Below are 12,064 nucleotides of genomic sequence, written 5' to 3'. Positions count from 1 at the left end.
AAATTCAGAGCCTTTATCTTCATCCTAAAATCAACGCTTGTTCCTCGAACATTCATCAAGTCAAATATGGAGAGTCAATAGTTGCATCTTTTTTTTTTGGTTCTCATACTTTAAGTTCCAAAACATAATATCTTTGGAGCTTGTTCCAATCAAGGAACTCGCTAGCAGCGTGGAATCAAGCACAATTTACATGTAGAGCTCATGGTTATGGTGGGTAAAATACTGAACTGAACTGTTGAACTGAACAAAAAAAAAACTGAACTATTTACTAACAATTCTGAAATTGAATTGAAACAGTTCTATTTGGTAACTAAAATTCTATTTTGTTTATTTTGTTTACGACTGTACAAATAATAACAGTTCAATTCAGAACAGGTCGATTTGAAACAATTCGGTTCAGTTAAACAGTTCGGTTCAGTTCAGTTATTTTAGCAAACAATTCAGTTTGGTTTGGTTCAGTTATCATCCGAATCGAACCATGTCCACCCCTACTCATGTTGCTTGCATTTTCTCATTTGAATTTAGAGAATCCGTATCATAATTATTTTGCTTCTTCTTTGTTTTGTATTGCTTGGCAAATTTGGAATTATAGTACAATTAAATTGCACATGGACGGTGTTGGGTAAATTAGGAATTTAATTGCATATGGATGGTGCATGGTGGTTCGCCTGCACGAGTTTGATGGTAAGGGGAAATTGGTGCAGAGATGCTGGAGAGTAGGGCGCAAAAATTATGGTTTAGAAAGTGCAGGGTTCATGCAATTGAACTTCATCATCCAACGACCCTGTCTCTGTAAGGTTGCTTATAGTGACATAAGCCAAGGCTTATTACAGCGGACATATGATGCTATTCTTTAATCAAGATTGCCAGCTTTTGAATTTTGATGACCTGGTCTTTATCTCTATTTTAACTTATCATTCTTTCTCATCTAAATAATTTATTTTAAAAAAATTGCTAGATATAGTAAAAGGTATCATCACAAAGCAAAGCAAAGCAAAACAATTTCATTCGCTGTTGACCTGTTTTTCTGCCAAAGTCAACTAAAATTTTACTGAGAATTTCCTCATTTGTTTTGAAAGTCTGACGCGCGTGTTTTTGTGATTTCCACGTCTCCCTTTGCTTGTGAAATAATATTGTTTTTATTTTAATTATTCATATATCTCGTAAATACACTAAAGTCACCAAGTAATAAATGTAGCTAATCCATTTCCCACATTTCCTACAACATTATTTCTATTTGATTATTTTTATTTGACACAGTATTTCTATTTGATTCTTTGGTGTCTTATTCGTCATATGCATTAACATGTGATCTAATATGTTGGTTCTGAAATAGATTCGTTACATTTCAATTATCTACTTTGGTGATTTTATTCCTATCTTTCTCTTATCTAAATAATTTCATGTTAATCAACCCTTCATCAAAATATCAAAAGATTGAGAATCCATTCAACTTGGTTCTAACAAATGATCAGAGTGACAAAATTTGAAGTAGTCATGTTTTGCTAGCATTGGCACCAATGCAAAGCTTTAACAAAGGCTATATCACGCACACACCCAAGTCTTCATCTTTTCCACCCCAACGTAGAATCCTTCTGTATAAATACATCCACTTCAAGAATGCTTCATTCAAATGAGGTATTACTTGATCTGGATGAAGAAGAAAAGGAGTTTGCATTATCTCATCATAGTGAAAAAACTAGCACTTGCATATTGTTTCCTTAGGACAAGCCCTAGCACCACAATATGGATCGTAAACGTAAAGAACTTGAGGATATGTAGTGGTTGTCATGTTGTGATAGAAATGGTATCTAGGGAATTTCATAGGGAGATGATTGTTACTATTTGTTAGTAGCATTTAAATATTCAACTAAAAACATTACAAAGTTAAACCAATATTCCCCAAAAAAAAAAAAAGTTAAACCGATATATCATGGGTGAGATTTGTAGAAACGAATCTTGATTTTATCTCTTTCACTATCTTGACAAATTATCAAGCTGTAGAAGTTTGTTTCTATTTACATTTCCATCTTTGGGAGGTTCCTCTCTTCACTTGATGTGAAATAGGGGATGGCCAAAAATACAATGCTTGAAACTTCCTTCTTTTGTTTATTAGAATTGAAACTTCCTTTTTGTGTTGTGTTATTGGCTGTTGGCAAACTAATGACATCGCCAAACGTGTCTAGAATAGATTACGTTGTCTTATTTAATTATTTCTTGTTTTATAGGGGTATTTAATTATTTCTTGCTTTTTTTTTCACAAATAATTATTTCTTGTTGATAATTTAATTAATTCTACGATGATGTAATGTTATCTTTGAATAAAAATAATTTGATATTGTCCAAAGTCCTATCTTAATTGATAAAAATGTCGAAATTGCTAGAACAAATATCACCCATAACTAGAATTTGAAATTTGACACATTATACGAACTTTAACAACTTTAAAATAACAATAAATTAAAATGGAGAGCTAAATATTCAAAGAGAAGCGAATTAATAACTAATTTTTACTAACTAAATAACAATAACTTATTTATATAACCACTTGTGGTTTAATTTTCTTTATTAGTTAATCCATTCCTCGCATTAATTTAATGTTTTATGCCCATAATTTAAAAAGAAAAATGTTTTCATCCCCAGATCAATTTGTTAAAAGAAAGGTTATGGGTTCGAATCCAGTCTTGAGCATGCAGCAGTGTCAAAACTCTTAGGGGGAGTCTGCCGCCTATTTAGGTCTCACAATGTTCGACGGATTAATCTCCGCAGTTGCGCGCAGAGGATTTCCGGTTTACACCCAAAAAAAAGTTTGTTAAAAGAAAGGTTACGTTAAAGGGTCATGTTAAAGTTTTAATGTGTATACACAAATTTAAAAATAAATTTTCTTTCTTTGAATTTTTTTAACAAGGGGCGCTTTAGCATTTTCCAATTTAAAATAGTGAAATTATTTTAACCTTCAATAGGACCATCGCTGTCTGGTTACGGAGAAAGGTTTTTTATACGTCATTCCCATTCCAGTTGTCCATGGTCACTGATTTTTTACTCATCACGTGATCCATGATTCGAGCTGTAGGACACGGATGGTATGATATTTTTTCCCCTCAAATTACACGGTGAACGATATTTAATTGAGAAATGTAACAAGTGTCTTTAGAACATTTTTTAAGATTTTAAATTTTTTTATAAAAATATGTGTATTTATTGTATTGAAAATTGTATTGTTTGCAAAACTTTATTTATTGTTGTTACACCATGAGAATCATTTTTTTTACAAGCAACCATCTCATTTCATTCAAAATAATGTTTTAGATACAATTAGACATTTCAATGAATAAGCAGAAACTAACTAAAGATGTAGTTGTTTTAGCAAGACTATGCACAATCTCATTGATTTATCCCATAACAAACTCAACATTCAAGATTGTAAAAATAGACGAGAATGTATCTATGTGTTCTCTAATAATAGCACCAAAATCATATGCATCTCTTCTATTACTATGATAGCTATAAACGACTCATTTAGAATCTAACCCAAAGTAACATTGTTAATGTATAGCTGCTCCGAGAGCATAAAGCAAGCCGAAAGCTTCGCCTTCATCAATACTAAGTATGGGCGAGTGAACCATTGTTAACCTGGGTTTTCAGTACTAGGTGATAGAGATTTGGCAAGTGAACCAAAATTATTGAAGTAATAAATAAGATCGTATCACGAGGACCATTGTTAACTTTTACTCAGCAATTTCATTATCGAAAGGATGTATTAAATTCAATTGTTGCCCTAGGCAGTTGGATTGGTTTTTGTAACGTAAACGCAAATAAAACAATAAAAGTTGGTTTTAAAAATATTAGAGAGAAGTATGGTTAAGACCTTCGAATCCTCCGAAGTTCTCATATGGTAATTTGCACTCCTAATTCAAGCAATGATTATCTAGTTTCACGACAGATTAACAAAGTAACTCTACCCAATCTCTTGACCTAGAATTCTCCCCGCAAGTAACAACCCCTTAATCTCTTAAGTGAATTCGAAATCGTTGGAGGTTTTAATAGAACGTTAATCCCTATGTCATAACCTAATAATGATCTATCTCTAGCTTGATTACTTAAGTTAAACTTATTACCTAGATCAGAGTCAAAATCCATTGTTAGTTGTCATTCATTCTCTAATAAGTTGGTTTTCGAGATGAAATTGAGATTGTTGGATCAATCTCAACGTTTTGCCTCACTATGTTCTCTTGTATGATGTGCAATTTTTTCTCTGGCAAGCTTGTCATGCATACATTCCTACTATGGCCACCTTGACTCCTAGAGGAGTTAATACATTAGTCACCTACCCTTTACGTAATGAGGACGAGGCTAGGATGCATTGTCTTTTTTGCTGCACTCGTGTGGTTGGCATTTGGATATGATACAACTACCCTGATACGGCGTCTAATTATATTAACAACAACTTGGACAATTTAACAAGAAGCTTAGTGGACATGGTGGTTGTTATTGGCATTCTAACCCCGTTGATCATGTGAAATATTTGAATTTTGCGTAACAAATTTATACTTGAAGGAACTCATCTTAAGAACTATTCATTTATAGCAACAATCTTCACACATTTTCTGGTTTTTAAGATGGTTTGGTAAGTGTGTTGGAAAAGAGGCATTCTAGATACGACAATGCTTAACGTCGATGATAGTGTTCACACTAACTTAGGGAAAGCAGGTTATGGAGTTTTAGTTTGAAATCATGACGAGGATTTGTAGTTTAGACTATATGGGATTGTAGGGTGGTCGAACATTCACCATGTGAAAATCCAAAGAGTTCACACCAAGAGTTTAGGTTATGTCTCTCTGCCATAACTTTTGTCAGGGAAATATTCGTGCGAAGATAAGAGTTACTTGTTCAAAATCTTTAATTATGGTCCATGAACCACTCGTTACTTAGCTTATTCAGAACCTCGTTAGATAATGATTTAGGCGTGTCAACTTTAAACTTTTTTTAAATTAATTTACTATTTTAATTTGAATCGGATTGAATTTGAACACCCTTATCCGACATGATTTTTTTTTATGTTAATATCAAATACTTATACTATTAATGTAGTTTTTTTCTTTTATGAATTTTTATTTTATTGATTAACAGTCAAATGAGCAACATAAATGTTATATCTCTTATATCAATTATGGATCAACATAACTCAATCAATCGTAATGTTTGATCTACAAAATTTCAAGAAAAAGAGTAAAAATAAATTTCCATTTATAAAAAAAAATATTGGAAATTATATTTGACACGGAACAAGAGACAGAAACTGGGCACCATGCAAATGCAAACACGTTCTAATGTTCTATAAATACTCCCCTGCTTTTTCACCGAACAACAAACATCGTCATTGCCACCGGCAATATCTGCGGCGAATTCTATCTTCGCCGGTAAGTCTCCGATCCAATTGTTTTCCCTCTCTTTCTCTATCCTATCAATTCAATTCCATCATTCATTTTCAATCCCTTCCCCCTCAATTTTCTCAATCATTGAAAAAAAAATCAACTTCTCATTATACTACTTCAATTATTTATTTCTATGCAATGACGTGCATTTTTTTTACTCATGTATCCAATTAAATCACTCCATGATGCAATTTGTATGCAAGTGCAAATATCTAATTGACATGTCTTAGAAATGGTGGTTGGGCCACACAACCCCACAAAACCAACTTGTAAAGTGAGGATTGTCCCCATTTATAAATGGCCGTCACCTATCCGATGTGGGACTCTTAACAACATGATTTGCTTGGATTCATGTGCAAATAGGTTTTACACAGTCAGTGCAATTTTTTTTTTTAATCTACTTCAACTGGTACTGACTCAACTTAATTGTGTTTAATCCAAGATATTTTGTCACTTAAAATATTAGTTTTCAAAAGGTATTTATCTATATGTTTTTTTTTTTAAGCAAGTATCTATTGTTGTATTATTGTATATATGAATATGTAATATTTTGATCAATTTGTATTCTAATACTGACCTATGCTTATATATCAGGTGATGTGAATGTTTTCTTTGGTGATGATCACACATAACTGATCTGAAATTTTGGACTGATTGAGACCCTTTTGCTACTTGGATTTAGCAAAGAAAAATGTATAAAATGATTGGGTACTTATCCAGTTTTCTGGCTCATGATGAGAAATGTGAAAGCTATTTGATATTTAGTGGAGAAACTAATCTTGGAAATAGTGTTAGGATATTGTTGTATTTTCTTGGTCTTGCTTATTGTTTTATTGGATTATCGGCTATAACATCCCGATTCTTTCAATCTATGGAAAATGTGGTCAAGCATTCAAGGGAGGTTGTGGTGATAGATCCTGTTACTAAAGCTGAGACTATTAGACATGAGAAAGTTTGGAATTATACAATTGCAGATATTAGTTTGTTGGCGTTTGGAACTAGCTTTCCTCAGATTTCATTAGCTACTATTGATGCTATACGGAATCTAGGGGACCTGTATGCTGGAGGTTTGTGTTTCAAAACTTTTGAACTCTATCTTAGGATGGATACTTGATATGTTCATTGATTTTGGGTATTGGCGTACTTGAAATTTATCGAATTTATGCCAGTGAGTAGTGACTTTTACAATATGATATGATAGCGTTGTTCATTTAACTAACTCTGCTTAGTGGAAAAAAAGTCTTTTGTTGTTCGTAATTATTGTCACTATTTGTCATGTTAATATGTCTTTCCACTTTGCGCACACCTTTTACTGAAAGATTTATATTTATTTGGTCAGTTGGGGTAGGCAACATATAGAATAATGATGGAAGAAACTATACTTTTTTGGTGTATTTTGAAGTACTCTATTAATAGACTAATTACTTGATTTCTCATTGTTTTACTTGTTTACTTATGGTTGTAACCTCTTTTAAGAACTTTCCAACTCCACTTATGATTAACATACCTAAAGAATTTGTTAGTTGGCATCCTTAAACTGTTTAAAATTGTTGAATCTTGCTACCTCACAATTTGAAAGAAAACACATATTGGCATGCATAAATTCGTCCATATAGTTCAAGTTACTTGATCTTTAAGCTTATGTTGGACAGCAAAATCATTTGTTTATAATTTGCAATATAGAAAGGGAGATTTTAAAGGTACAAAGGTTTTAAAAAGAATATTGCAATAAAATGACATTTATTCTCTAAAATTTAATTGGAAGGAAAAAGTGAGATTTACGTGCATGATTTTTTATTTTTATTTTTGTATATGTCAATGCTGGAAAGTTCAAAGAGTTGTTTAATGAGTGAGTTGAGTGCTGCGATGACTTCCTTCCTTTTGAATAGTATTTGAAGCTGCAGTATGTGTATTGTTTTATTCTGATCTGCAATTGCTTTTTATATTTTGACGGGCTTTAGACTGCTGATCACTATTATGCCTATAACTCTCTATAACTGTGCTTAATATTTAGGTTTGGGACCTGGAACACTCGTTGGTTCTGCTGCGTTTGATCTCTTCCCCATCCACGCTGTTTGTGTGGTAATTCCAAAAGCAGGAGAGTTGAAAAAGATTGCAGATCTAGGAGTATGGATAGTAGAGCTATTTTGGTCATTTTGGGCTTATATTTGGTTATACATAATTTTGGAGGTAGTACTTCAACATTCATTTGATTAAACATCATAAATTGAACTGTTTTCTCCCTTCTTTATTTTATTAACTCGTTTATGCATGTGTAAGAACTTTAATTTGATCCTTCATTTCTCACAAGACGTCTTCTCTCCTTACAAACAGTATTGCAAAATTTAGGGAAAGATAGAGTAATAAAACTTCTGAAACTACCTCTCACTTTAAGGGATGTTAGATATGGTTTTACATTTCCATGACTAATGTGTATTATTACATTTACATCTCCTAAGCTGATGATGAATATCCAACACAAGCTTGTATCCCAATGTGCAAGTTAGGACAATTATAACTTTGTTACTCATACTTAGGTTTGACAAGTTTAAAAACCATTAGAAGTATTTAAAAATTAACATATAAGTGATGATCTTGTATAACTGTATCATCAGTTTTATTGTTGTTTAATTCTTGATTGTCCTTTTTATGCGGAATATTGATCATGAAGTTTAATGTAGGTATGGACTCCAAACGTGATAACTCTGTGGGAGGCCTTGTTGACAGTACTTCAGTATGGATTACTGTTGATTCATGCTTATGCTCAAGACAAACGTTGGCCCTATATTTCTCTACCTATGTATGTGGTTCAGTTTGTTTCATGTTTTGGAATTAAAATTTCATGACCCTCTCAAATTTTGACCTTTCTATTCTGACACCTCATTTTATATTTGAAGTGCAAGAGATGAGAGGCCAGAGGATTGGGTGCCAGAAGAGACTCCTAAACAGAAGTCCCATGAGCGAGTGGAGTGCTCTGAAATAAATCATTTTAATGAAGAAAACGGGGACACTGTTGATATTTTTTCCATTCATTCAGAAAACCCCAGAGGTAGCTGTTCCACCTTAATGTAGTGAAATTTGGCTTTAGTTTCAATGTTTTCTTCTCCTGAAACAATTTGCTTGCATGAGAAACATTCTGAAATGTAAGAACAATCTTAAGAGTTACAATGTTTCTAATTTGCAGACATGTCGTATGTAAGAGTACCTCAAATAGATGATGCAGAAAATTCTGACAAAGTTATAGAAACGAGGCTGGAGGATACATGTTTGCTTACAATTTGGAAACAACAATTTGTGGATGCATTGACGGTACTTTATTTTATAGTGTTAGTGTGCTTTTAAGACTAAATGCTGATATCATAGATCCAAGAATAATAACAACCACAATTGGGAGTGTTGGGCTCTGCCCTTCAAAATCCCAAATTATCGTAGAACTATTTAAAGCAAGGTCTTATCAAAGATTTATTAACATTGCTGTAATACAGTTACTTACAATAGTTTTTAGTTAACCAGGTAGTTTTGTGGATATCAAGACTTGCATATAGGCAGGCCTCTTATGATGATACTGTTACGTACATTATTCACTTCTTAATTTTATAAATGAATTATGTGATTGTTTGTTATCAATAAAATTCACTAGAAAGTAAATTGGAAATTTGAATATTATTGCAAATCAAAGGAGATGAATGGCCTCGTGGAGTTAACAGGATCAATTGGATATTAGCCCCTGATTCTTTGTTAGTACCAGTTAAATTTCAGAGAAGCCATATTTTCTTATAAAGTAGCTCAGGGTTAACAATTTTTCCAACTTCACTGAATCAGTTTAGTGATGATGATTCCACACGAATAAATTACGAAGAGGAAGTTGTAAATTTGAAATTCTTAACTAATCAAGCTAAATTTATTAAGGAAAATCCATATTACTACTCTACTTAGTTATAAGTTTGAGATGTTGATTAAAACTTTGCCCTTATTGTTGAATTTAGGACTCAGATAGAATGTTCCTTGATGAAATGCATAATATTAGGAGTTATTCATTGTAAAAACACAATGAAAAGATTGGAGCCGGTTAGGATGATTGAGCAATTTATTGACGTTGCATCCCTTTGATAATAAAGAGATGCATTAGTTTATGAATGGATAACTACAAATTGATTTGAATTATAAATTTATAATGTGAAAGACGATTAAAACAATGCATTAATCTTTTTACTAATATGCATGTCTTTAGTAGAGAGATGCATTTGTTTATGAACATTAGTTCACTAATAAATTTACGTAAGTAGGAGAATTCTAACATTATATCGTCAGTTTCTGATGACTGTTGTGTAATTCTTTTCAACAGGTGGAGAGCCAAGAATCTAAAAAAATGAACAATATCTATATCCGCACAGCTCGGATTTTCTGGCAGCTGTTGCTTTTACCATGGAGATTTATGTTTGCTTTTGTTCCCCCATGCCATATTGCTCATGGATGGATATCTTTCATTTGCTCTCTACTTTTCATCAGTGGGATAGCTTATATTGTGACCAAGATAACGGATCTTATAAGTTGTGTCACAGGTTTTCCTTCTCACTCAATGATATTCTAGTAGTCCACTTCTTTACAGTTCATTATAGATTCAAAATTTCCGTGTTAATTACTTATTTCCTCCTTTTTTACCTCTGTAACAGGAATAAATGCTTACGTCATAGCATTTACAGCACTAGCCAGTGGAACCTCGTGGCCTGATTTAGTGGCGAGCAAGATTGCTGCTAAACGTCAAAAAACAGCAGATTCTGCAATTGCAAACATCACTTGCAGGTCTTCATCTCAATAAACTTATCACTCTTGCTTTTGGATATAATCACATGTCATCATTACATCATGAATTTGCTTAAATCGTTTTTTGAAAGATATTAGTAATTAACGAAATTCATGGAGTGCTGCTTTTGAGTTTTTTGTATTTTTTAGTTTACCCTGAAGTTTCTGAAAGGAAGTTATAACTTCTAGCGGTTCTACCCCTTATGGACTTGATTACCTGTTTCTAACATCTCAGACTAATTTAAAATAAAATTTGATCGATTTTATCAAATTCTACGGTCCTAAATATAACTATTACGGAGTTTGCTTATGGAAGTTTACTGATGTAAGCAAAGTATGTATGAATTTATGTTATGATGTCATAATAGTGAATATTAAAATGTCAGTGGCACATAATTTTTTTTTTCACAAAGTTGTCCTCTAATTCTTGAGAATTATGACACAGATGAACTTGTCATGTATTTTTTTATTTGCCAAAATGAAATTTAATTAAAAGGCAAAAGCACTACTTGGACCTGATTTTTGTTAGTGAAATGTATTGAGATCAGTGAGTACATACATAGTGACGCAAATTTCCATCATGTAAAACTTCGCGATTTAGAAAAAATTAAATACCTACATTCATGACAATTAGGGATCATTCAATGTGTATGTGGAATACTGAATAATACTAAGATCTCAGGTCACCATAAAAATGTCAATAATGAATTCTAAATACCCAGAAAAGTTATTTCCTAGGATTTTAGAATCAAATTTCCATATTTAGTTGGAAGCTTTGACCCATTCATTTTATACCCATATATATGAGTTCTGTATTTAGGTTTTTTTATTGTCCTGCCAAATCCCTGTTCTACGAACAAGCTTTATAGAGTTGATAAGCTCAAATTAACTTTATTTTTTATTTATTATTTTTGCAGCAACTCAGTGAATATATATGTTGGCATTGGTGTTCCTTGGCTTATAGATACTTTGTACAACTTCATAGCATATAGACAACCTCTCCGAATCCAAAATGCAGGGGGACTTAGCTTTTCATTGATTGTTTTCTTTGCCACTTCTGTTGGATGTATCTCAGTTTTGGTTGCTAGGCGTATAGTTTTCGGTGCAGAGCTTGGAGGACCAAGGCTTTGGGCATGGATTACCTGTGCGTTTTTCATGCTGCTGTGGATTATTTTTGTTGTACTATCTTCACTTAAGGTTTCCGGATTCATTTAGAATTGTATGAGAAACATATTTAGTCACTTAAGTTGTACTATACAGACCCTTTTCCATTGTTGCATTATGTACAGTATATGGTTCCCGGGTCCCCTCGGCCTTCTTCCCTCATGTACTGTCATACCTCTTCTAAGGCTTTTAAAATACCCCTCACACCCATATATTTTTTGTAGTAGTTTTTCTTGTTTAAGAATTACTCTTAAAACGATTTTGTATTAAAGCTTCTCCTTAGAGAGGGACTTTGGACACTATTGTTTATGGCTGGCTTTCAGGTGAGTTCAGTCTTGATTTCATTGTTGCTGGTTATAGACTTGACAATTTTTTTATGGAAGTACTTGTTTTTCGCTCAAATGGTAGCATACAAAGCATCGGTTTACTATCTGAGAAAAAAGTTCATCATTCCTTATTGTTCATAAATAAATCATAATTCTGTACCAAAAAAAAAAAAAAACATAATCATTGTCATAAAATGGGGAAGTCTAGCAATTACACATAAATCCTTGAAACAGGATGAAGTCTAGCAGGTATAGATTGAATCACAACGAAGTGTATTCATTCAACAAGGGAACAATAAGGAGCTTGTTATCATACTTGAAAGATGCTTCTCGTTT

General features: G+C 32.7%; 1 protein-coding gene across 2 annotated transcripts; it reads left to right on the top strand.

Moving 5' to 3' along the window:
• The first annotated feature begins 5,268 nt into the window (after positions 1 to 5,268).
• Positions 5,269 to 11,804, top strand: LOC11417465 (magnesium/proton exchanger). 2 transcript variants are annotated; one of them, XM_003591467.4, is made up of 9 exons: positions 5,269 to 5,420; positions 6,030 to 6,502; positions 7,450 to 7,625; positions 8,117 to 8,235; positions 8,333 to 8,484; positions 8,620 to 8,744; positions 9,781 to 9,997; positions 10,109 to 10,238; positions 11,156 to 11,804. In XM_003591467.4, exons 2-9 carry the CDS (start codon positions 6,127 to 6,129, stop codon positions 11,451 to 11,453), a joined length of 1,593 nt encoding a protein of 530 aa, XP_003591515.1. In that variant the 5' UTR covers positions 5,269 to 5,420; positions 6,030 to 6,126; the 3' UTR covers positions 11,454 to 11,804. The 2 variants fall into 2 exon arrangements, with proteins under 2 accessions (XP_003591515.1, XP_024639527.1); XM_024783759.2 differs by lacking the exon at positions 5,269 to 5,420 and adding an exon at positions 5,775 to 5,911.
• Positions 11,805 to 12,064: the final 260 nt, after the last annotated feature.

Source organism: Medicago truncatula, chromosome 1 (genome assembly GCF_003473485.1).
Source record: "Medicago truncatula cultivar Jemalong A17 chromosome 1, MtrunA17r5.0-ANR, whole genome shotgun sequence".
NCBI classification, from domain to species: Eukaryota; Viridiplantae; Streptophyta; class Magnoliopsida; order Fabales; family Fabaceae; genus Medicago; species Medicago truncatula.
The sequence above is the reverse complement of the archived record's forward strand: the minus strand, read 5'-3'. Positions and strand labels throughout refer to the sequence as shown.